Below are 26,947 nucleotides of genomic sequence, written 5' to 3'. Positions count from 1 at the left end.
CCCTGTAATTCCGCCCAGAGGATAAAGGTAAGGCCTGACCCTAAGATTTGGAGTCTTTCCCTGTTTCATTACAGTGGCATTTTTCCTTGTAATCCTGCCCTGTAGTACTGTGCTTATGGCTTTGCCAGGCTCATGTCAAGTGTCTTACTAGAGTAATGATTGGCCCTACTCACAGGGAAGTGCCAGCTTCCTATTGGTTAAAATATATTTCATTTATCTCACAAGTCCTCAGAAATTGTGGCTGTGTATCAAAAGTTATAGGTAGCTGACTGTAGATAATATAGGTTAAGTTTTGGTTTAAAATAAAAATGTGATGCTCATTAAAAATGTGATAACATCACAAAGCTGATTTTTACCCTTATCCTAGAGACCTCTAGAGGTGGTGTCTCTTCCCTGCAGCTTAACACAGACATTGCCATCAGCCTCTTTGCCTCTCCAAGTTCTGTTGGTTTTTCACAGCTGGAGTTACCCCTTTCAGGAAACTCTCCCTACTCACCCTAGCCCTGTGAGATCTTCACCTAGGTGGATCCATTGGTGAGCATTCTAATCTGTGATCATGCATAATCATGCAACTTAGCACTTTTTATCATATAATCTTATTTGCTATCTCATGTATATATTCTCATATGTGTGATTTCTCTGTTGGTTACTTAGATTTGGATGAGCTTTTAGACTTTATCTTTAAGTGAGCTGCTACCTAAGTTATTTGCTGCTACCCCACAGTCAGAAAAAAACAGTGGATGCCTACATGATGTGATTGAGGAGAATCAAGGTACTAGCCTAAGCCCAAAACCTTTTCCCACCAGTCCTTCATGGGGTCTGAGTATGCAATGAGACATTTATTCTGTCTGTTTTATCCTGACACCATTTGGTTCAAAAATTCAAATAACCCTATGCTTCTACCTCAGTAAATATTAGTAAAGAGGCCAGGGATTTTAAACCATGATATATCAGGGGTTGCTCTAGAGAAGAGGGAGTTCCAAGGAATGCCATCTCCATTTGAACTACAGCAACTCTACTTTTGTTTTATGGACTAAAGTTATCCTAAAACTTTATTTATAAGCCATTCAGTTTCAGAAAGAATTCTTTTTGAAAACCATTCTTTTAGGGCACTGGGTTTCAAAATTTATCCTGCACAGGGATCCTCTGGAAGGCTTGTTACATGCAGATTGCTAGGCCCCACATCCCAGAGTTTCTGACTTGGTAGATCTAGGGTAGTTCTTGATAATTTACATTTCTAACAGGTTCACAGCTGCTGCTACTGGTCAAGAGACCATATACTCTGAGAACTACCTCTTTAGGGAAGTGTGTTAACAGCTTCTCAGAATGCTCTAGAAGCACTGGCAGGGGATGGGGGGTGGATTGGAGAGGGAGTGGGAGAACACGTCCAGAAGGGAAGTTGGTTAAAAAAAAATAGGTGTCCTTACTGATTGTTGTTTATTTGTAATCACTTCTTCTTCATATCTAAAGTAAGAAGCCACCAATTAGGGTTTCTGACCTTCAGGCATTGAGGCCTAACCAAATCCCAAAAGAGTGTTTATCTACACCTTGTCTTAAGCACAAATAGGAGCTTCTGTAAGAGCTATTGGTCCAGGCCTTCCTGAAGCTTTGATGCATCACTAAGTTTAAACTCATAGAACCTGAAAGGACTTCAGATAAGGCCCCTAAATAATGCTAGCATTGTTGGTGATAAGTCTTCTAGGCTAGGCAGCATAATGCTGACATCAGGAGATTCTAATAAGTTGGAGAGAAAGAAGGTAACCAACCTTCTAATCCCACTAAATGTATAACCAACCTTCTCATCCCACTAAATGTATAACTCAGTAGAATTAGACAATGGTTACAATATAAAATTTTATTGCCAATAAAAGCCTTTAATAACTCATTTATCCTGTTTCAGTAGGACCTTATTCTTTCTGATGAAAATCCAGTCATAGCATCTCTCATTAAAAATAAAATTATTTTGAAATAAATAAATATATAAAATAAATAGCATGTACATTTCATAAATAGTTTGTCCTTATGCACAGTATCCATGCTTACATTTTAATATCATTTTCTCACAATCTACCCCATCTCCCAGGTCCAATGGCAGGAAACCTGCATGTCGGGACAAATGATAAATCTCCATAGCCAGTGCAGGGATGACCTGCAACAGGGCCATAGCCCCAAGGATTTTAATGAGACTTTCCTAAAGCTCTGTATGTAGCATCTATGGCAGATTCCTTGGTCTTTCATTTACCCATTGTCAAAGTATTTGGGTGGATTGTGGGGCAAGATACCCCTGGCCCTTGGCAGGGGCCCCCATTCTTTCTCGTGCCACCTCGGGGGAAAGAACATGAGTAAAGAAATAAGTATATACAAGATTTTCTGTAGCCCACCCATCCTCCCTCATCCCTCTCCCAAATAACCCAACTTTGATATACACTTTGAACAAGGGAACAGCTGGGTTGAGTTGAACATTAAGTGCTTCTCTGTTATCTAAATTTATAGGAAAGAAGACTGAAAAGCTATGAGTATAGTGCTTGCAGAGACAACTGTGGCCCTAGGGGTCACAGAGGTCACACTAGGGGTCCATTACCTATAGCGGAAGAGGTCTCTGGACATGGAAGGCAACTTAGAAGGATCTACTGGCCTGGGCAAAAAGTGAGTGAATTTCTGGTGTCGTTTAGTCCTGTATCCCTCCCGGGGTGAGCCGTCTTTATTCAAGGCCACATAATACTGTCTCTCCGAGTCCAAGTGTTTGTACAAGGTTGAAGCATAGGTGTTGTACCAGTTTTCTTCAAACTGTTCCCGGAAAACACATTCACGTGTGAGTTTTTTCTGTGAGGGTGAGAAAATAAAGCAGAGCCTATTATATGACTCTTTCTCCCGTCCCGGCTTGCTGAAATATCAATAGCATATTGACATTAGAAAATTTCAGTCCTATCTCCCAGTATTCCTGAGGCATCTTCTTTCCAAATAGCACAAAACAGTCCTGTCCTTATTGCCTTCATCTTCTTTCATGAACCACACTGAAATGTTTAAGGAGAGATCTTTCCTAAAGGCAGGAGACCAAAGGAGTTGGTCTCACTGGGCTCTTTGAGCCTGAGAATTTCTGCTATGGTCTTCCAATGCTCTTCTGGCACCCTAATTTTCTACCTACTTAGGGCAAATAATGTCAAATCCATTGATATTACAGACAACCATGTCAACTAGCAGGCAAAGGCCTTGGATCTATATAAAGCTCCATGAGAGGAGAGTTGTGATCTCTCCTAATGAAGGGCCTCAGGGCTGTCAGTTGAAAAGCTCAGAAAAGATCTCCTTGAAAAGTTCCTCCAATCTGGCTACTTCAAGCTAGCAGCTCCTGAGGCAGGTCTCTTGCCTCTGCCCCTTCTCACACTTGATCCAGCTGGCATACTACTTGCTGTGGTTGCCGATACCAAGTGCTGGGGACAGGCCTATCTCTTAGGTGTCAGGGAAAAATGTGCTCTGATTTCATGGGGTGTAGGCAGCCAGAAAGTGTGCTATGTGGCTCAAAAGCCAAACCCTGAAAGGGTTAAGGTCAGCAAAGTCACTCACCATTCCCTAGCTCTGGGCTAGCTTCCAGAATGGAGAACATGTACTGCAGCCAACCCAGTCCTAGCTGGGGACTTAAGCCTGTCACCAGACTCTGGAACCCTCACTTTTCATTTGTTTGTTTCATTTGGCCTATGGAATTAAGCTGAAGCAGTTTGGAAATCAGGGACTGTGTTTTTAATCTCAGAATCTCAATCTGAAGGGCAGCTCTTCCACTGCCTATTTTTGTGCCAGCTAGTCTGCTACTCCTCTAGGCACCCATTAAAATTCAGAGGTGCTCCTCAGGGGAGTAAATGGCCCAAACCCTTACCATCTATTGACAAACCAGCACAGTTTACTATTATCATCAGACTCTCTGGCTGTCTAATGGAAAAGGTGAAAGCAAATGTACCACAGAAAAGCTTAAGTTTTGATGGGAACTGAATGAGTGAAAGTGTTATATAGCAAGCTCCCAGGCATCCAAGAAGCAACTAGAAGACACTAATCCTTCACAGTTGACAGAAGTATTTCAAGTGCTAGATAAATGTTTTTATACGTTTGCCTTACATAGTCCAAACACTGGTGGTAATAGCCTCTGATGAAAAGAAAACCTTAAACTTACCGACCCATATAGTTCTCCTCGCTCGTTCATTCCTAAGTATAGGCCAGAATCCACTCCCCGGATGCTGATCAACCCCACAGCCAGGCTGATAAACTCTAGGATTCCTAGAGCAAAAAAGTGAATGCCATTTCCATTACTGACATCAAGCCAAGAGGAAGCTATTCAGGTGACATGAGCTACCAGTCATCTATACCCAACTCCCTATGACACCATCTTGTGCAGCAACAATGGAAACTCAGAAAAGATACTGAGTCTCTCTAGGCCTCAGTTTTTCCATCTGTAAGGTGGGTGGAACAACCTCTTACTCAACACTCTTAGGCATATTATGAAGAAGAGACCATGTGAAGGCTTTGGCTACAAAAGCTTCATAATTACAAGGTACTATTGCTGTTAAATACCAACAGTTCAAGAAATGGGAGGGTACTTTATTAATGGAAGAATGTGGCTAGATTTCTGTATGTTTCCAAAGTCACTTCCCTCCTCCCTAGAGCACACAGCATTATCTTGTTGTCCTCTAGGCTGAATTCATTTTGCACCCTCTTAGCTCCCATGTCCTTAAAGCCACATGAGGCTGTCAACTGCCGGTACTTGACTCTAACAAAGGCCACACAGGCCACTCACTAAGTCTGTTCTTCTTACCTATGGCAGAAGGCAAAATATGGCCTGGTGAGAGCCTTCTCCTATAAAATGCTCTTAGCCAGGGCAGCCCCAGGCTGATAAGCCTGTCATTTTATCCTTCTCTCTTTAGAATTTTAACTTTACCCATGGCCAAGAGTTGGCAGGTAGTACTGGACTTAATACTGATTTGAGATGTTGCAACTTTAAGGGGAAAGTTTGGAAGACATTCAGAAACATCCCTCTAGCTGACAAGGTTAGAGGTGAGGATTTGAAAATGTTTTCATTTACTCAGCAGCAGTAGGAAGAAAAAAGAAATCAACTTCTAAGAGGGAAAATGGACCCAGAACTGAAATCCTGGTGATGCTGAAGTCTTTACAATTTTGTCCTAAGGTAGCACAATCTGTTGTTCCATGGATACAAACACAATGGTCAAGTAGATTCCTCTTTTATGTTTCTGTCTCTAACCGTGTTTTTCAAAGTACAGACCAAAACTTTATATGATTGACTCGCAGAGGCATCCAAAGGTATGAAATGAGCTCATATCTGGCTGTTTTTCTTATCCAAAAATGCAATTCTTAAGGGTAACAATATTCTATGTAATTTACATAGGGAGTATGATTTGTAAATCAGATTCAAGACTCCAGTGGGAAGTCTCTTGAAAAGCCCCAGTGGTTTGGACTGCCAGATAGGTGTGCAGCTGTTGCAGCTTTAGGGCACATGTTTCCATGGCCCACTTGGATCTATTTGAAGAATGCAAAAGGTTCTGCTGCCATTGTATAGAACACTCAGAGTGTAGGCTTTGGCCACCAAAATAGAGAGAGAGAGAGGGAGGGAGGAGAGAGAATCTTAAGCAGGCTCCACACTCAGCATGGAGCCTGACATGGGGCTCCATCCCACAACCCTGGGATCATGACCTGGGCCAAAATCAAGAGTCAGATGCTCAACCAACTGAGCCACCCAGGTGCCCTAACATTGAAATCCTTTACATTTTATTGTCAATCAGGTTGTTACTAACACTTATAAGCACAAGAAAGGAGTTTTGGGAAAACATATTGACACAAGATGGCAGGAGGAGAAGGGCAAATAGCTGGTGTCAAGTGGGGGTTAAGGAGGAAGTGATTTAATGGATCAAAACCTTTAGCTGCATTGCACAAGTGTCTGATTTTGGTTCTGCCTTGTATAACGTTTTAATAAATGACTTGTAAGAGGACATAGGGAAACTGCTTACTCTACTTCCAAAAGATGTACAGCTGAGAAGGTGACACAATCAAAATCTGAAGAGATTTCAAGAGGATGGAAAAATGTACTGACTCCACAAAATAAGCTTTAATTAGAATAAATGTAAAGTCCTGCACTTTGGTCCCCAAACTGATTACTCAAGATGTTTTGTGTTTGGGGTTTTGTTGGGGGATGGTGAGCCACAAGTGCAGACAGTTGAATTAATCACACTCCTTGCTTTATTGCCTGTTATCATAATTGGTCTGGACCAGGGCTTTTTATTTATCTATTTCTTTTTATTTCCATACTCTGCTTCCACCCCCCTCTGTACTTCAGGCAATCATGTATATTTTATTGAAAAAATGTTATATTCTTTTGTGTTTCTATGCATTTTCATTAAATACAAGTCAGTCCACCATTGGAATGGGGAGATGTGGCTTAGCAAAACATACACAACAATGGTTAAGGGATTTGGACAAGATAAGATCAGTATGCGTGATTCATGATAATGTAAAACTAATATGCATTAGTTCATAATAATGTAAAAAGCTAATGTAAAACTAGTCATGTAAAAATTAAAATTTATCAAAAAGCTAATGTGAGAAAAAAGCTAGTGTGATCTAAGTTTGCACTGATAGAGGTCTAGTAATGGCATAAGGGAGGAGACAGCCCCCTCTCTGTTCTGCCTTAGACCACACTGAGTGTACTGTTTTTAGTTCTACTGTGTTTACAGAGGTCTATGGAAAAACAGGAGTGTGTTCAAAGGAGAATGGCCAGTATGGCAAGGAAAAAAGAAACCAGGTCATGATTCAGTTCTGTGTGCTAAACTTTGAGTGATACCAACCTGCTGGAGGCTTCAGTTATTTGCTTTGCTTAGACAGATTACTTCTGAGCTTCAAGTCTTAGTTCCCTCATTCTCTAAGTATCTCATGTTTCTGATCACCCTGAGCTCACTAAGTAGCAGAGGGCAACTTGTGATCTCACTGTCCAAGACCTGGTCTGAGAACAAATCATGAAACCCAAGAGGTGTGGCCATTTGAGTCACCACAGTTTTTCTCCAACTCTCTGTTAACCCTGATGCCAAAGGACAGATCATACAGGAAGTCACTTGGGTTGTGTCCAGTAACAGGGGTCTCCAACAGCTGGAATAATCCCTGCCCAGCTGTCTTTGGGCATCATTTTCATTGCCAATTTTCCTATTAGCTGGATTCAAACTGTGGGAACCCAGTAGCACATGATGATGGAACAGATATTCCTAAACCTCCTGAATCTCAGCCAGCATGAAGGGAGAGAGAAAACAAGCCATTTTCACATTTTCTCAGTTACAGTTGGAGAGGGCAGTTAACAGCAAAGTGTTGAGGCAAAGTGTTAAGTAGGCTATGTTTGTCCTCAGCACTCTCACCCCCTTCAAGGTCCAGGACCTCCCTCTACTCTGCCTCATCTTGACCTGTCCATCTCAGCCTCTGGCCTTTGCTTGACAATTTACAGGCTCTTCTTACATCTTTCCCCCCATGGCCTCAGTTAAAACAGATCTGCCCTGAGGTCCACTGCTTCAGAACCTAGCTAGATGGTTGGCTAACATGTCATTGAATCTGGTTACATGACTTGCCTGGCTCCCTCAGCCATCCTTTCAGACCTTCAGGGCCAAGACAGTGCTGCTTTGGCATCTTGACAAATAAGAACCAGATTGCTCAAAAACTGAACCAGCTGCATTAGCCTGCTTCATCACACCTGGTGTGAGGCCTCTCCTCCAGTCTATCTCCCAAGTTCTGCCAGTCCACAGGTGCCCCTCAGGAATGTCAGTATCCCTGTGAACCTCATGAATGCCACCAGCCAAGTGGAGATTGATATACTCCTGACTACTGATTGCAGAATGGAGTGGGGGAGGGGGGAGGATAGGCTATGCCAACAGGTTATTATTTGGAGTCGTGGCTGCTCTTGGGCTCAGCCTGACTCATTCTGAACACATGGATTCCAGGGTAATCCTTGGGGGCCCTGCTCTCAAATTACAACAAATAGCTATTTACTTTACATGGCCTTTGGAGACTACCTCCTCCCCCCAAGCAGAAATCTATAATATTTTATATCTTAAGTCTGGCCTACTTTACCCTGCTGGAATGTTGACTGCCAAAGCACTTATGGAATGTTAAAGTTTCGATTTATTGAATACCCTGGCTGATTAACTCAAATGTGGAGGGAGGAGACTTAGCAAACTCAAACGCCACCTCTTTCTTTGCCAAAAGCTAAACCAAGAAAGAATAAATGTGTGTTTGAAAGTTGGCAGCGGAGGTTACAAAGAGACAGCTTTGACTAGTTATCATTTCCTTTACAGGAAATACATGGAACTGCCAGGAAGCCAGGGAAGGAGGAAAGGGAAAAGGTGGTGCAGAGGTGGTCTCAGGCAGTGTTATTTTAAAAGGCAAAACCAAAAATGAAGCAGTCAGTTAAGCAGCAATGAAAACATCCCTTCCTCCTGCCAGTTTTATTTCCTTTGATTTCTCCTGAAACTTACCCTTAGCAGGCCTGAGAGATGAAAAGAAATCAAGATGTGTCCTTAGGGAGGTAATTAAAGACCACTTATCCTAAGAGCCTATTACTAATTTATGTTGACCTTGTAGGTTATTTGGCTCAGCTTAGGCACAAAGTCAGACAAACACTAGCTGCTGGAAGCCAAGGTCACAGTTTCTCCACCTCTGCTGCCCCCCACCCTACATTTCTCCATCATTTCATGATTCCTCTTTTTATATATCAGGAATGGACTACCCCAATGTCTTTAGGCCATTTCTGGGAGACTTTGGGAGGTTCTGAGGCCAGGGTGGGAGTCCCATTCCTTCCGAAGAGGAACAAAAGGGAACTGCAAAGTCACAAGTGATGGAAGGGAAAGGAGCCAAGTTAATACTCCCTCTTCCCTGACTCCACCTTATCACCCTTTTGAGGACCTGCTGCAAGTTTATACAGGCACCTGCACCCCTCCATTACTCCCACCCCACACACAACCCACTGTACTCCAGCTCTGTGAGTGTTTTTTTTTTTTTTTCCCAAGATGACATAGATCTCATTAGGGTTCCTGCTTGCTCTCAGCAAGGAAGATCAGCCCCAACCCTAAGTTGTTTGCTAGACTTGGCCTTGCCCAGAAACTAGCCTCTGTGCTTCCCCCCTCTCCTTTTACTGTTTACTCCAGATGCAACTCTAGCAAGGCAGGGGAAAAAGAAGATGGGGAGGTTTGGGGGGAACGGGGGAGGGTGGGATAAGCAAGGGAACAGGTATCATGCCTGAGGGTAGGCAAAGCCTCTTCCTACCGGCTTAGGGATAGAAGATGTCCTTGGACCATAGGGTCCATAGGGCATTGGGGGATGGGGTTACCGAGTAAAGGTAGCTGTCACAGTACCTGAATTATGGTTTAACAGAGAATAGGAAATTGAAAATAAAAATGGCCAAATTACTGAGAAATGAACACATTTGTTTCGAAACCTAATGATCTCCATCCCACATCAAGGTTTATACTAATTATGTTTTGTATGTCAGACAGGCTCTTTAAACAATCTGCCAAGTGTTGGGCAGAGAAAATCCTGGATGGAGGTTGTACATTTCCTGTCCTGGGCCCAGGAGACACCTGTTTCTGGGGCTGGGAGTGGGCCCAGGAGTGGGCCCCGGACCATTTCCTCCCTGTGAGGCAAGGAGTCCAGAGGTATATCTAGGCAATAGCTGACCTAGGGCTATGCCCTACGCAGTGGACAGCAGGAGGATTTCCCAGTTTCTCCAACACCCAGCTCATGCCTTGCTACCGGGATTGGCCTCCACCCCAGGCAGAGCAAGCCAGAGGCAGACAGGTGCCACGGCTGCCGGCTGCCGATCCCCCTGTCAGCCAAAAGCCACTCCGGCACGGACCGCCCACCCACCACATCGATAGCCCACGAAGGCTTCTGCTCCAGACAACCTTGCTGCTCTCGAGGCTCGACCCCGCGCTACAGCCATGGTCCCTGGTCTCCTCAGCTGGTGCTTCTACCCTCCTCCAGCTCCACCTGCTTTCATCCTAAGCGCAGCGTCGTCAGAATGATCCCCTCGCTATGGGGGAGGGAAGAAGGGTGGAGTGGGGAAAAGAGAGGCCGCGCCTCAAGGCGCCCCCGCCTCCTCCCTGGAGCTTCTGAGGGTGCCAGGAGCCCTGACGCCAAGTTTGCACCATTCGATCCTGCCTGCCCCGCGTCCCTGGCGGTGTCCCGCCTCGACGGGCCCGGACGGCACAGGCTTGGGGGCGGCCCGCGGATCCCAAGCCGGAGCCCAGAGCCATCGGTTCACCAGAGAACCGTCCGCTCGCTTCCCGTCCCTCCCGGCCGCGTCCTCACCGAAACGGCTGTGGTCGTGGCGAGTGCCATGCACAGTGCCGTTGGGGAAGATCTCCAAGTGGAAGCCGGTGCGGCAGTACAGCTGGCGGCGCCGCAGGATCCCCTTCAGGTGGGCGAAGTCTGTGGGCGAGCCGCGCTGCAGCTTCCCCTCGATCTGGCCTAGGCGCTCGTTCAGGAAACCCGGGGAGTCAGCTAAGGGCACGTTCCCCAGAGACGAGGAGAAGCCGTGCAGGTCCCAGTCCAAGGAGGCGAAGACTCCCCCCACCTCCGCCATGGCTGGGTGCGCGGGGCCGAGCTGGGGCCGCGGGGCGCGAACTACCTCTCCCCTCAGCGAGCGCTGGCGACTCGGAGGCGCTCGTTTGCTCCCTCGCTCGCTCCGCGCTCTGCCTAGCTGCAGTGGACGTCTGTTCGCGTCCAAGGAACTTCTCAGCGGCGGGGCAACGAGCTCCTGACCTTTCTCTCAGTCAAAGTGGCGCTTCCCCTACGCATCCATCTCCCTAGGCCTCTCATAGCTGGCTTCGTCGAGCTATCAGATGCAAACGGCACTTTATATACATACCCACTCCCCTTACATTGACATATTGGATATTTAAATACAAGCCACACCTCACTGGCATCCCCTCGGAGATTGGTGTGTGGGTTTTTTCCCCCCTTGTATCCTTTTGGCTCTTTTGGAAGGGAGGGGGTGAGGGAGGAGAGAGCAAGCGAGCTTCACTCCCTCTTTTATTATGAAAAAAAAAATGGCAGGAAAAAGCTACACATTGCAGTGAGGCATAACTGTTTTTGGCAGGTTTTTCTGAAACTGCTGATGAAATAACGGAGCCCAGTGCGTGGAGGCTGTTGGCGCCCACGGCCACTCAGGCCTGTGGCGTGGAGGTCAGCTGCGCGTGGGCAGTTCCCACCTCCCACGCCTCCTCTGGCGTCTCGCCTTTGGAAAGAGGCTTGAGACCCGGGCTGGGGGTTCACGCGTTCCTGACCCCTTCTTGTTCCTGGCTGGTCAAAAACTGCAGAAGGGGCGCCTGGCCTGGGACAGGAGCTCCCTGGTTTCTTTGTTCTGTTGCCCATCCCCAGTCCCACTCCCCACCTGTAGGTCGGCGGGAGCCAAGGAAGTGAAAAACACGAAGGCGAGTGAAGTTGGGGATAGTAGCGGTCCCTGCGAGCACCAAGCCGGAGTCTTTAAGGGGTCTGGGAGGAGCGGGAAACCTCACGGAGGAAAGAAGACATTTTTTTTTTTTTTAAAGGGACGTTTACAGCTTAGGAAAAGTAGGAGGGAGTAAGAAATAGAAAGTGATCTTTTTGAAAAATGATCTGCACTGGCTTTCTGGGCGCTCTTTTACAAGGCTCCCGAGAGCAAACCCGATGAGAAGCCATTGGAAGCCTGGTGGGGGCTTCCCCCTACCTCTTTTCTTGTTGGAAACAGGTGTTTCCTTGCTCTGCGCCGTGCCCTGCTTGGAGATACTCTATCAGGAAGAGCGATGGTTGGAGCAGGAACTGGCGGCAGTTCGGGGCAACTGGCAGCATCGGGAAGACCTGGGGAGCAGGTGCCCAGCCTGTCCAGCGTCCCCGCGCCCCTGCCCCACACCTGAACCCTGGGACCCCTCTCTGGCCCTGGCGCTCGGCGTTCTGTTCGACTATTAAACTGCATTGTTGCTTGCAGTTTGCACCCTTAGCGGGCTCTGGCTGCCTTCCCAGTCTCCCGCAGGGGACTTCCACTGCACCTCCGCCTTTGCAGCGCCTCCTCCTGGAGAACCCGTGTCTCATGACCAGTTCGAACTCTGGCTGTCCCTGAGAGAAAACCGATTCCGTTCAATTCAGTTAGTGAAATTTGATTCCTGATCCTGGGCTCCCACGTGCACCTCATATTCACTGTCTGGAACTGTAGCAGTTCTTGGTTTGGAACATCGTGGCTTGGTTCTGGTGTGCCCCCTTAGCTCAGACAGAACCTCCTGAGCCAAGCACAAGGTATGGCACATAGTAGGTGCTCAGAAATTATCTTATGTGCTCCCAGTAGTAAGGCGCACAGATGAAAACGATCTTCCTGTTGTAGGGGACACAGAAATGCAAAAGATGGTGTCCCTATTGGAGTATTTATGGGTGAAATGACAGGCTATCTGGGATTTTCTTTAATCCAGAGTGAGAAGGCAGAAGGAGTGGAGGCATAGATGCAATAATTGTTGAAGCTGGGTGATGGGTACATGGGTGTTCATTATAAATTTCCTCTACTTTATATATAAACACACACGTGAAATATTTCATAATAAAAATATCTTTAAAGGGAGACTGACATAAAACAAAGAAATCATTCCTTCCTTCTTCATTCTTTCCTTTGAAGAGTTTGTGGATTTAGTAAGAAGGTAGGGTGGAGGGGCAGAGGTTAAGACAAGTATATAAATGACTAGAATACAAAGTAGTGTAAGGTACAGTGCTGTATGAATTCAGGAAGCAGAAAGAAGACTGATCTCGGGGATTTAGGACTGGATTCTGGGCCAAAGTGTGGCCTTCATAATTGATGGGCCCTGAAAGGAAGATGGGAAGGATTTTGCAAATTCAGATGGGCCACTTCCAAGAAGGGGAAAGGAGTAACAAAGCAAGTGGGACAATTTAAATGACAAAGACTAATTCTTGGGAGCTTTAGTGAATGTCACATGAAACAATATAGGTGAAACTGCTTTGTGCAGTATGTGATTGTAAAGGATTTAGATGTCTCCATGATGATATAAATCACACATTGACAGTGGTGAAAGGCCATTTCCTCAACAATCACTTCAGGGAATTTCTGCATTTGTTGTCCCCCAAAATTCCCAAAGTCACCAACCACAGTTGCAGATCTGGAGTCCTACCTGATGGAAGATCAGGGATATAGGCATTCTATTGCCCTTCTGGGGCTTTTCTGAGATTAAGCTGACTGATGATTCTATTTTAAATGTTTCCATGAAGAGACCTGACTGACAGCACTTTTATGAAAGTTATTTAATTTTCACAACCTTGTGGAGTAGGAGGTGTCAAATCCCCATTTTAGAGGTGAGGTTAGGTGACTAGCACAGAATCATATAGCTAATAAGCAAAATCATAATTTGATTTCAGATCCACTGGGGACAAATTACTCTCAATTTATGGGCCTTGGGATTATGCAAAGATCAGTGTATTGAGGACAGTGAGATTTCAGAATATTTTGGTTTATAGAAAATCCTCAAGAGGACACAACCTCTGGCCAGGGTTGTGCTGGATATGTGAGATAAAAGGAAAATGTACATAAGAAAAGAAGAAACCCTCACTGGGTTCAGGACAACACTTTTATTTATTTTTATTTATTATTATTATTTTTTTTAATGTTTATTTATTTTTGAGACAGAGGGAGACAGAGCGCAAGTGGGTGAGGGGCAGAGAGAGAGGGAGACACAGAATCTGAAACAGGCTCCAGGCTCTGAGCTGTCAGCACAGAGCCCGATGCGGGGCTTGAACCCATGAACCATGAGATCATGACTGTTAGGATGTCCCTGGAACCATGGTGGAGGGGACAGCCATCTTGCCAGTGCAACCCAACGGAAAGCCCCAAGCAGCGCACCAGAACGAATTGAAGGTCAACCAATCACCAAGCGACAGCATGACCTGGCGCAAAAAAGGCCCACCCAGACCTAAACCCTGAACCGCTGCAGCTTAAAAACCCCACCCCACCACACCAGGGTGCGACTTCCCTGACTCCTCTCTCTCTCTCTCCCTGAGTCACGGAACCTCACCCGAGACCTTAGTTCCCAATAAAGCCTTTGACTGCTAAAATTTTTTAGCTTCTGACTCTTATCTTTACCCTGCCCTACGCCTGACCTTAACAATGACCTGAGCCAAAGTCGGACGCTCAACCAACAGAGCCATCTAGGTGCCCCAGGACAACACCTTTAAAGTGAGGTTAACTTCACAGTGGTATTGTGAGGATGAAATCACTGATGGAAAGTGTCCAGCATCCTGTCTGGCACATAGAAGACACTCAACACACCTGAGATTCCATCCTCCTTTTCTGATATCTCATAAGGTTGATATGAAAAATAAAACAGCCTATGTGAAAAGGACATAGAAAAAGAAAACTCTTTAAGAAAAAAGAGCATTCTCACTCAGGCTATAAGTGACCAGACGCTTGGGGGCAGCCTGCTGGGATCTGTTCCTCAAGGAAGGAGATGGTGATGTTAATAATGCTAGTACTCACCTCCCACCTACCCCCACCCCCCAACCCCCCCCACACACCCAGAAGGTAGGAAAAGGTGTCTGGAATTGTTGCTCAGCCCAGTTCTTAATTTTCCCTGCAGCTTATAAATGTTTTCTCCTTTCTAATTTATTTTCCCTGAGAAGGGACATGGGGAGGTGTATTGCCAGGCAAATCCTGCAGAGAGCATAGTTAATAACATCAATTGCTCCTATTTACCGAGTACTTACCTTGGGTTACGCATTGCCCTGGGTGCTTTACATGCATTATCTCCCTAAGCTTTATCACAACTCTAAGAAATAGTTTTATTTCCATTTTACAGCTGAGGAAGCAGAGGCCCAAAGATATTCAATAATTAGTGCCAGAGGTTGGACTTAAACTGTTGATTTTAAGTTAGGACATAACCCTAACATTACACTGCCTCAATCTATTTACTTCAAAAAGAATTTAGGGGTGCCCAGGTGGCTCAGTTGTTTGAGCTTCTGGCTTCAGCTCAGGTCGTGATCTTGCGGTTCCTGAGTTCCAGCCCTGCATGGGACTCTTGGATGTGATCAGGGAGCCTGCCTCAGATCCTCTGTCTTCTCTCTCTTCTCCCCCGCTCATTCTCTCTCTCTCTCAAAAATAAATAAACATTTAAAAAATTAAAAAAAAAAACAAAAAGAACTTATATTGTTCCTTTGTCTTTTGGACAGCAGTACAGTGTGGCAGTTGCACCCTCATCTCTGATGTCAGACTGCCTGGGTTCAAATCCCAGCTTAAAGCCATTCTAGGAGTTGAAGCCTCAGTTTCTTCTTTTTGGCTGATGATGATGATGATGATAGTCATGACCTCATAGGGTTGCTGTGAGGTTTAAGTGAAATAATACACAGAATGTTCTTAAAACTGCCTGGCACATATTAAGTGGTCATTGTTATTAGTATTATTTACAACCTGCTTGGCCCCAGTCATATTTCCTCCCCAGGTTTCCTCAGGCCATGCTCATTTTTTCCTAAGGGAGAGATGAGAACACCGGCTGAGTAAACCAAAAGCAATCAGTTCCAATCCTATTATTCTTTCTCTGTGATATTTGGCCAGTCTTGTTCTCTCTGGGCTTTAGAGGCCTGTCTCCGAAATGAGGTAACCAAACCATCACCTCTCTGTAGGCAGGGAAGTAATGCGAGAGTGGTGGTCTGAGAAAAATAGGAAATTGCTGTTTTGTAAATTCCATATATTGAGCATTCTAAGTTCCTGGCATTATTTAAAAGTGCTTCGTATTTAAATCACATCACACTACCACTAGATAGATACTATTATTATTCCATTTTTTAACAGAGGGCAAAACTGAGGGCTAGAAAAATTAAGTAACTTGCTCAAGGTCATACATATTATAGGAGCTGGGGCTGAAATTCAGACCCTGGAGAGTGGGTTCAGAGTCCATGCTGTTGATCACTACACTACTCTGAAAGTGTTGGGGCCTTGTTCAAAAGAGACAGTGTTACGGTGTGACCCAATCTCCTTTTAGACAAGGAAAACCCAGGCTAAAAGAGCAGTCTTTTTTCCCCTACATGATTTACAGCTGAGTTTGAGAAGTCTGCAAAAAGTCAGACTGCATTCTGATTTCCCCACCCCAACTCTAGGGCCCAAAGAGTTCCAGCTCTTTGGCTGGAACAAGCCCCCATCTTACTTGTCTGGTCAGTCTCCTGCAGTAAGAGTCAAGTCTGAAGTCTCCTTTGTCTCTGCTGTTATTCTCCCATGGGTCTACCTGCAATGGGGAGGGGGTAATGAACCATTTATTCTGACTGTCACTTGCCATTAGTTGGCAGGTGATGACATCTTTGTGAAATGATCTGTTAGTTCTTTGAGAGGAATGGGACACCGTGGAATGTGGCTCTAACCTTTGGCAACCTGGGTCACTTCTCAACCTTATGTGTGTGACGGTGAACGTGAGTATTAATGGTGGATGTGTAGGTTCAGAGCTCAGTGTTGGGAGAGAAGTGTGGTCAGAAACTATGATTGTATTGGTTTTCCCAACACAAATGCATACTTAGATTTGTGTTTGTGACACTGTGCAGAAGAATTTGCGTATGTCTGTGTAACAATTTGCATTATCTGTTTAAGGTGTGAATAAGTGGATGAAAGTATGAGTCTATAGGCAGTTCCTGCTTATTTGCCAAAGAATATATATGATGGTTGTGAAGCTAAGTTCATTTGAATACGAAGTCACTTCCTTTTTTTTTTTTTTTTAACCTGAGATGATTATTTTAGTCCCACAACCTGATGAAAGATTTACCTCATGAGATAGGAAGCCAGTTGGGGGGCTTCTCTGAAGTCCCCATTTCCTTGCAGCCTTGCTGAGGTAGCCTTTTAGCATCTCTTTCTCACATAAAAGAAGGAAAAATGTACGGTCTCAAGATCAGCTCTTTGTTTCCTGGCTATGGCCTTCAATTAGCAGGACTGTCTCCTTGCTTTGTTTCCTCTCTCCCCAAAACTGGGAACTTTATTCTGCTTATGTGAGGGATTTAAATCTCATCAGTTACACTCTGATTTCTGGGAAATTCAGCATTATTTACTGTGTTTGAAGCTATAGAAAGAGACTAAAGTTTCTGGCCTACTCTCAGAACTGCTGGTGCCACAGGCTTCCCTAAGGATAGGTTGTATAACCCTTGGCAAAGAAAAAAAATTCTGAAGGGTACAAGGGGGCAGAAAAGAGTTAGAAAGGAGTAGTGAGAAGTGTAGTTCCCAGTCAGTAGCTACTGGAGCAAGTCACTAGGAAAAAATGTACATTCTGATGGTGGTACATTGTGGTCCCAGCTCTTGCTGAACTTACTGTCTTGGGCTTTGGCCAAATTATTTCTCATCTGTGGACCTCAGTTTTCCTAATTGTGAAAAGAAGGACTAGATCAGTCTCCTCAAATTTTTATTTTTTTAACTGAAGTAGCCCTAATGACAAAGGAGAGGGAAAATGAAATCCCCAGCATGGGTAGGGGAGAAGGGTGAATGGGATAACCCAAAGCAGCCTACTTCAAGCTTGAAACATCCTTGAGGCCTCGTGTTTTATCCTAAAAATACATGCAAAGTTTGCATTTTCCTATATGATATTGCCATATTTATTTTAATATAGAAATATTTTGAATTTATTACACTCTAGTAAAATTGACACTCTAAGGAAGAATGCCATATTTATCCTGTGGCTTTGTGGACCCCTTGACACACTGCCATGAACCCCTAGAAGTATACATACCCCAGTTTAAATGTTTGGGAGTAAATGATTAAGATTCCTTTAATCTCTGACACTCTGTAGTTCAATGACCTGGGAATACATGTGGTGTCTTTGGTAGCTGCTCCCCAGGATGCTGGTTTTTTTTTATGGCTGTGTCTGAGCACTTCATTTTCTAGCCAGTTATGCAAAAAATAATGGAAACCCCTGACTTTGTTTCTAGAACAAGTATCTCCAGCATGTCTTTGCTGAGCCTCAATTACAGGCTCAGGCTTATGCTAAGTGTCCTGAGGGAGGTCAAGAAGGATACTTCTGGTATTATTGTGGAGCATAAACTAGCTTACATGAAGCAACAGAAGGTTAAGAGTTTGATGAATTAAATACTAAATTGTGTGGTATAGATTTTAAGTGCTGCAGAGGTTAAGAAGCCAAATACTGATGTGCTTCCTGGAAGAGGTAATAGGAGAGAGAGCAAAAGAGGGTTTTTTTTTAAAGTTTATTTATTTATTTTTAGAGAGAAAGAGCACAAGCAGGGGAGGGGCAGAGGGAGAGGGAGACAGAGAAAATCCCAAGCAGGCTCCACATTGTGGAGCCTGATGTGGGGCTTGAACTCACAAACCATGAGCGGAAACCTAGAGTCCAATGCTTAACCAACTGAGTCATCCAGGAGCCTCTAGAGGGGTTTTGAAGAATGAACATGGTTTAGATAAATGGAGTGGAAGAAGAGTGGCATTCTCAGCTAAGAGGAGAGCATGAGTAAAGGTATGGAGGCTGTCAGGATTATGGCATGCTAGGCCTAGGTCAGAGGGTCATTGGCAGGAGGCATGCTCAGCTGAAACAGCTGCTCAGTAGCAGGAGGCACAGAGAGCTGAAATAGTCTTTATCCCCCTGGACATGAATCATCAGCTACTTATCTGTCCACTGTCTTTATTTTTTATAGGACTCTATGACTAGGGCTGAACCCCTCTTCTGCAGGAAGTAGGAAATCCTTGGAGCAAAACAAAATGACCCTTGATAAAGGGATTTGGGAGAGGGAGTGGAGGATAAAAAATATCCAAATGACCTCATACACTGTCATTTAATCCAATCCGTGGTTAGAGCTAGGTTTATTCTATAAACCATTAGACTTCAGTTCTTTTGAGTGCATGTTATTTCCTCTGGTCTTCTTCTTTTTTTTTTTTAGAAAATTGAAGTATAGTTGGCATACAATATTATATTAGTTTCAAGTGTACAACATAGTGATTCAATAGTTATATACCTTACAAAATGTTCATGATGATAAGTGTGGTTACCATCTGTCAATGTACAAAATTACTATATTATTGACTATATTCTCCATGCTGTGATTTTCATCCCCATGACTTATTTATTTTAAAAAATAACTAGAAGTTTGTACCTCTTAATCCCATTCACCTATTTCACCCATAGTCATTGCCTCCTCCCCTATGGCAACCACCAGTTTGTTCTCTGTATTTATGAGCCTGTTTCTGTTTTTTGTTTGTTTGTTGATTTTTTTTAGATTCCACATATAAGTAAAATCACATGGTATTTGTCTTTTTCTGTCTGACTTCTTTCACTTAGCATAATACCCTGTATGTCCATTCATTGTTGTCATAAAGGGTAAGATTTCATTATTTTTAAAAAATGTTTATTTTTGAGAGAGAAAGAGAGGGAGAGAGAGTGTGAATAGGGGAGGGGCAGAGAGAGAGAGAGGGAGAGAGAGAGAGAGACACAGAATCTGAAGGAGGCGCCAGGGTCTGAGCTGTCAGCACAGAGCCTGATGTGGGGCTCGAACTCACGAACCATGGGATCATGACCTGAGCTGAATCCAGATGCCTAACCGACTGAGCCACCCAGGCACCCCAAGATTTCATTCTTTTTAATGGATGAATAGTATTCCACACACATGTATTCACACACACACACACACACACACACACAAACACACACATCTTTATCCATTCATCTATTGAAGGACATCTAATTTATTGGTAAAAGTTCATTTCAAGGGAGCTTGAATAGTACTTGCACAGCACATATGGTTCAGGACAGCCTAGAGTTCAGGAGGGTTCAAAGATCCTGTCATGTCATCTCAGAGCAGAGTGTGAGGGCTAGAGTGAAGGAACCTGACCAGAACCTGTGACTAGAGATGGTGAGGCCAGAACTGCCTCAGAGTATAACTTAAGGAGAGACATAACCAAGGGGAGCAGAGTCGGTGGTAAGAGGAGGTTTCAGCAACAGGCCCAGGGAGGACTAGGTTGTATGTTAGTGTCAATACCGCAGAGCCTAGCAGCAGGCCGACATAAGTGTCTCTGCAGCGTGCAGAGATAGCATCTAGGAAACTTGGTAGCAGAATTTAGATAAGGTTCTAGGTAGTGAGCTGTTGTCAAGGAAGTGCAGTTGAAGGTGGCAGAGACACATTATCAATAGGTTAGAAATCCAAACAAAGTAGAAATGTTAATATGACTAACAAAAATAAAGAGGTGATGGGAGAGAAAACAGATGAATAAGTGATGATTTTATGAACTACTTTATTGAGGCATAATGACATACAAAAAGCTGAACATACTTAATATATACAACTTGATGTGTTTGGGGATAAATATATACCCATGAAACCATCTCCACAATCTATTCCATAAACATATCCATCACCTACAAAGGTTTCCTCTCATTGTCTTTATTTTTTTATTATTATTACTATTATTTTTGGTGATAAGAATACTTAACGTAAGAACTATCCTCTTAGCCAAATTTTAAGTATACAATATGGTATTATTAACCATAGGCACTACACTGTACCGTAGATCTCTAGGGCTTATTCATTTAGCATAACTGAGTGCTGATTTGTTAACCTTTCCTATAGGAAATAAATTGACAGCATCCAAAATTGAAATATGTGAAGTTAAAAATACTCCAGGGGCACCTGGCTGGCTCAGTGGGTATAGCATGTGACTCTTGATCTTGAGGTCATCAGTTTGAGCCCCACATTGGGTATAGAATTTACTTTAAAAATATTTTTTAAGGGGTGCCTGGGTGGCTCAGTTGGTTAAGCGTCTGACTTTGGCTCGGATCATGATCTCACAGTTTGTGAGTTCAAGCCCCACATCAGGCTCTGTGCTGACAGCTTAGAGCCTGGAGCCTGCTTCGTATCCTGTGTCTCCCTCTCTCTCTGCCCCTCCCCCACTCATGCTCTGTCTCTCTCTGTAAAAAATAAATAAAACATTAAAAAATATTTTTTTAAAAAAGTACTCCAATTGTCAGAAAAGACCCAGGTTGAGTAGGGATTGGAGGGATTGGAAAGGAAGCCCTCTCTCCCCCCAGTGCTGAAAGAATTTGGATATCTACAGGGCCTCAGAGGGAATAAGACAGGGACTCAATCACGGAACTGGGTATAAGGCAGATATCTGTACGTAAGGGAGAGGACAAGAGCCCAGTTACTGGAACTGGAATTATGAAATCGGAGCAAGGCCAGACACTACTTACTTGAGCCTCAGCTGGTGAGGCATGGATGGAGATGTCTTGTATTTCCTCCTGATTCAGAATAGAATGAATCCCAGAGTCCAAGTTTTGTAGAAATGGAAGGAAAAAACCTATCAGTGGGGTTAGGTGGCCTTGGAAGGAGCATGGAGCTGGACAGGCCATCACAGTGCTACCCAGACGAGCTTACATAACCATATTAACGCTCAAAATGCCTGCAGCAGAGTCCAGAAGTATATGCTTCCTCATTTACTGCACGCTCTGTCCTCTCTACCACCCCATAAAAGGAGCACAAAGTTGTCTTTTCATGGCATTGCTTTCACTGTCTGGACTTGCCCAAACCCAGGTCTTTCCTGATTAGCATCTCAGGCCCACAATAGAGGATGATGTCACCCTGGTATGAGATGAGATGACAGTATCATGACTTGGCTGGCCATAAAACAAATGCTTTCTCTAAAAGCTAAATTTTATAAACTCATAGTTTACCCAAGGGGTTATGTAGTTCAAAGCATAGCCATGACATGAAACTATTTATAAAATTCTGACTTTCTCCTGAACCAAGTGTGGATTAGGGAATGGTTATGGTAGCATGGAGGAAGGAAGAGCTGAGAGCTGGGGGAGGCAAACAATGCCCAGATGGTTCAAGGGTGAGACCAACACTCATGGTTTCTCTAAATGTGACAGGGGTTTCCTCTTCTGCAGATATAAAAACTTTGAATTTTCAAGTGCCTTGGCGATTTCCAAAGCAGAAGAGAGAGAAAATCCTAGTAGGAATTGCTTAGTCGCCTAAACCATAACCGCCTAAACTCTTGGTGGAGGGCAAGTCATCCCGCCACTGCTTGTGGAGGCAGGATGACTTGCCCTCCACCAAGAGTTTGGAGCTAGGCCACTACAGGGGCTGATAGCCTTGGAATTAGATACACACCATAACTGGTGGGTCACAGGCTTTCTCTTAGTCCAAGAATGAATTTGTAGAAGGTATGAAATATCAAGTACAGAAATGATACGCAGTTGGAGCGTACCAGATGTGGAATCAGACAGAACTGAGTTTGACTCCTGACTCTGTCACTGGCTGTGTGACCTTAGGCAAGGCATTTAATCCTCTCCAATTCTGTCTCTTCCACTGTAACATTGAAACAATAATTGAACCTACCTCTTAGGTTATTGTGAGACTAAAATGTGATTTATATATGAGTGTGTATACATATATAAAATTGTCCATGAAGGTCTCAATGAGTTAGTAACACTGTTACTAATGGTAACTAGTTATACAGTGCTATGTATTCCAGGAACGCTGTGCTTCTACATTAGTGGGTCTTGTGATTCTTTTTCATTTCCATTAGTGCTCATTACAGTGTTTTTTTGAGAGGTGGGGAGGTGGGTTAGAGTCAACTTGCAGCAATAGAGGACTGTTTGATGAATGCATGCTCCTTCATTGACTTTTCCCCTCTTATCTACCCATTATCTTTTCAAAGAATGAGAGGCAGCATGGTATGGAACAGAGTCAGGCAAATGGGGCTTGAACACCAGGTGTGTGACTCACAGGCCATATAACCCCAGATGGGTCATATTAACTTTTCTGAACTTTATTTTTCTTGAAGGGTTTTTTTTTTTAAGAATTAAAAGAGATAATGTGTGTAACATGTCTGACACTTAGATATGCAGAGAGGTTTTTATTCTATCAATCATTGTTCAGAGATTTTACATTTTTAAAGTTGTATGGCTTAGCTAAGGCTGTGAAAGGCTGATTAATACTCCATGATTTCAAATGTAGATTTATTTTTTAAAAAAATTTTAATTCCAGTATAGTTAACACAGTGTTATATGGTTTCAAGTGTACAATATAGTGATTTAAAAATTCCATACATCACCCAGTGCTCATCACAACAAGTGCACTCCTTAATCCCCATAACCTATTTTACCTATACCCCCACCCACCTCCCATGTGGTAACCATCAATATTTTCTCTATAATTAAAAGTCTGTTTCTTGGTCTCTTTCTCTCTCTCTCTTGCTCATTTGTTTTGTTTCTTAACCACATAGGAGTGAAATCATATGGTATTTGTATTCCTCTGACTGACTTATTTCACTTAGCATTATACTCTCTAGCTCCATCCATGTTGTTGCAAATGACACGATTTCATTCATTTTTTATGGTTGAATAATATTCCATTGTTTGTATATATATATATACAACATCTTATTTATCCATTCATCTGTCAATGGACACTTGGGCTGCTTACATGATTTGGCTATTGTAAATAATGCTGCAACAAATGTAAGAGTACACATAACCCTTTGAATTCATATTTTTGTATTCTTTGGGTAAATACCCAGTAGTATGATTGCTGGATCATAGGGTAGTTCTATTTTTAATTTTTTGAGGAAACCCCATACTGTTTGTCACAGAGGATGCACCAGTTTGCACTCCCACTAACAGTGCAAGAGGGTTCCTATTTCTCCACATACTTGTCAACACTTACTGCTTTTTGAGGTTTTTAGTCATTCTGACAGGTGTGTGGTGATATCTCATTGTAGTTTTGATTTGCATTTCCTTGATGATGAGTGATGTTGACCATCTTTTCATGTGTCTGTTGGCCATCTGCCTGTCTTCTTTGGAGAAATGTCTCTTCATGTCTTCTGCCCATTTTTTAACTGGATTTTTTGTTTTATGGATGTTGAGTTGTATTGGTTCTTAATACATTGTGGATACTAGCCCTTTATCATATATGTCATTTGCAAATATCTTCTTCCATAGTAGATTCTCTTTTAGTTTTATTGACTGTTTATTTTGCTGTATATAAGTTTTTTTATTTCTTATTTTATTGAACTGATGTTTCACCATATCTGAGATATAAAGCCAAAATAGGACTTAATGTAGACTAGTAAAGGGTGAAGGCATTCACACATTAATGAATAGCAAACTAAGAATATATGTCAAACTTTGAGTTGGAATCGGAGGGAAAACCTTATTCAGGACTGAAGGGAGTTCCTTGGTTTCTTGCTACAAACATCTCCCGTTACTAAAGACCATACAAAAGTTGGTTTATAATAAACTTTGAATTGCACAAAACCCCATTAGACAGGAGAAATGGCCAGGATAGAAGGATGTGGGCTGTGGGAGCAGCCAATCAGCAGCAGGAATGGAGGCTGCAGCTCAGGCCCAGGGCCTGTAAATAACAGCAGGCAGAGAAGTCTAGAGGCAGATTAGTGCATTCACCAAAAAGCCCTTGCTTTCCAGCCAGTCTTTAGGATGCTGAGGCTTTCCTCAGACAAGGGATTTTTGTTTTAATGTAGTACCAATAGTTTACTTTTGCTTGTTTCCCTTTCTTCAGGAGACCTATCTAGAAAAATGTTACAGCCAATATCAGAGAAATTACTGCTTGTGATCTCTTCTAGGATATACATGGTTTCAAGTCTCACACTTAGGTCCTTAATGCATTTTCAGTTTATTTTTGTGTATGATGTAAGAAAGGGTACAGTTTCATTCTTTTGCATGTAGCTGTCCAATTTTCCCAACACCATTTGTTGAAGAGACTGTCTTTTCCCATTGTATATTCTTGCCCCCTTTGTCAAATATTAATTGACCACGTAATTGTGGGTTTATTTCTGGGCTTTTTATACTGTTCTATTGATCAATGTGTCTATTTTTATGCAGTACCATACTGTTTTGGTTACTACAACTTTGTAGTATAACTTGAAATGTGGAGTTGTGATACCTCCAACTTTGTTACTGTGGGTCTTTTGTGGTTCCATAAAAATTTTAGGATTGTTCTATCTCTGTGAAATATGCTGTTGGTATTTTTTTAAATTTTTAATGTTTATTTATTTTTTTGAAGGAAAGAGAGAGTGTGAGCAGGGGAGGGGAAGAGAGAGAGGGAGACACAGAATCCGAAATGGGCTCCAGGCTCTGAGCTGTCAGCGCAGATCCTGACGTGGGGCTTGAACTCACAAACCACGAGATCATGACCTGAGCTGAAGTTGGTCGCTTAACCAACTGAGCCACCCAGGCGCCCCAAGCTGTTGGTATTTTGATAGGGATTGCATTAAATCTGTAGATTGCTTTATGCAGTATGTAAATTTTAGCAGTATTTGTTATTTCAATCCATGAGCATGAATATCTTTCCATTTGTTTGGTCATCATCAATTTCTTTTGTCAGTGTTTTATAGTTTTCAGAGTAGAGGTCTTTCACCATCTTGGTTAAGTTTATTCCTAGGTATTTTATTATTTTTGATGCGAAAATTTGTAAATGGCATTGTTTCTCTTTCCACTGATTCATTATTAGTGTATAGAAATGTGAGAAATTTCTGCACACAGATTTTGTATCTAGTGACCTTACTGAATTCATTTATCATTTTTTTTTTTGCTTTTTTTGGTAGGGTTTAGAGCTTTCTCTATGTAGTATCATGCTCTCTGCAAATAGTGAAATTTTTACTTCTTCCTTGCCAATTTGGATACCTTTTAGTCCTTTTTCTTGACTGATTGTTGTGGCTGGGACTTCCAATACTATGTTGAATAAAGTGGTGAGGGTGGACATCCTTGTCTTGTTCCTGACCTTAGGAGAAAAGCTCTGTTTTTCACCATTAAGGATTATGTTAACTGCGGATTTTTCATATATGGCCTTTATTATGTTGAGGCATGTTTCCTCTGAACCTACTTTGTTGAAGGTTTTTATCATGAATGGATATTGAACTTTGTCAAATGCTTTTTCCACATCTATTGAAATGATCATATGGTTCTTATCCTTTCTTTGATGTGATGTATCACATTGGTTGATTTGTGAATATTGTACCACCCTTGCATCCTGTGAATAAATCCCACTTGATTGTGGTGATTTGGTTGGATTGTATTGTTGGATTTGGTTTGCCAGTATTTTGTTGAGGAATTTTGCATGTATGTTCATTAGAGATATTGGACTGTAGTTCCCTTTTTTTAAATGTCTTTTTTCCAGTTTGGGTATCAGGGTAATGCTGTCCTCATAGAATGAATTTGGAAGATTTCCTTCCTTTTCTATTCTTTGGAATAGTTTGAGAAGAATTGGTATTAACTCTTTTTTAAATATTTGGTAGAACTCACTTGTGAAGCCATTTGGTCCTGGGCTTTTGTTTCTTGGGAGTGTTTTGATTATTGTTCCAATTTCATTGTTAGTCATCAATATGTTCTCAATTTTTTCCTGCTTTAGTTTTGGTGGGTTATGTTTCTCAGAATTCATCCATTTCTTCTAGGCTAATTTGTTGGCATATAAATTTTTTGTAATATTCTCTTGTGTAATATTGTGTAATATTCTTGTGTTTTGGGACTGTCAGTTGTTATTTTTTCTCTATCACTTCTGATTTTGTTTGAGTTCTTCCACTCTCTTAATTTTTGTTTTTGATGAGTCTGGCTAAAGGTTTGTAAATTTTGTTGATCTTAAAAAAAAAAAAACAGCTCCTAATTTCATTGATCTCTTCTATTTTTTTTAGTTTATATTTTATTTATTTCTGTACTAATCTTTATTATTTACCTCTTTCTACTGTTTTTGGGTTTTTTAAATCTTATTTGTCTAACTCCTTTAGGTGCAAATTTAGGTTTTTTACTGGAGCTTTTCTTGCTTCTTGAGGTAGGCCTGTTTTGCTATATATTTTCCCCTTAGAACAGCTTTTGTTGCATCCCAAGGATTTTTGGATCATTGTGTTTTTATTTTCCTTTGTCTGCATGCATTTTTTTATTTCTTTGATTTCTTGGTTGACACATTCATT

At 42.7% G+C, this 26,947-nt stretch overlaps 1 protein-coding gene across 1 annotated transcript; it reads right to left on the bottom strand.

The window, feature by feature from the left end:
* Window positions 1-1,848: 1,848 nt before the first annotated feature.
* FGF16 (fibroblast growth factor 16) lies at window positions 1,849-11,005 on the bottom strand. The gene is made up of 3 exons (XM_049643997.1): window positions 10,339-11,005; window positions 4,160-4,263; window positions 1,849-2,823 (listed from the first exon to the last, which is right to left on the bottom strand). Exons 1-3 carry the CDS (start codon window positions 10,610-10,612, stop codon window positions 2,578-2,580), a joined length of 624 nt encoding a protein of 207 aa, XP_049499954.1. The 5' UTR covers window positions 10,613-11,005; the 3' UTR covers window positions 1,849-2,577.
* Between the last annotated feature and the right edge of the window lie 15,942 nt (window positions 11,006-26,947).

Source organism: Panthera uncia, chromosome X, assembly GCF_023721935.1.
Source record: "Panthera uncia isolate 11264 chromosome X, Puncia_PCG_1.0, whole genome shotgun sequence".
Lineage (NCBI taxonomy): Eukaryota > Metazoa > Chordata > Mammalia > Carnivora > Felidae > Panthera > Panthera uncia.
The sequence above is the reverse complement of the archived record's forward strand: the minus strand, read 5'-3'. Positions and strand labels throughout refer to the sequence as shown.

Excerpts from the sequence above, each read along its gene's own strand:
- FGF16 (XM_049643997.1), bottom strand. The coding sequence starts at position 10,612 with ATGGCGGAGGTGGGGGGAGTCTTCGCCTCCTTGGACTGGGACCTGCAC. Across the intron at positions 4,264-10,338 it reads CCACGACCACAGCCGTTTCG|GAATCCTAGAGTTTATCAGC; the intron begins GTGAGGACGCGG and ends TTTTTGCTCTAG. Across the intron at positions 2,824-4,159 it reads GAGGAGAACTATATGGGTCG|AAAAAACTCACACGTGAATG; the intron begins GTAAGTTTAAGG and ends TCACCCTCACAG.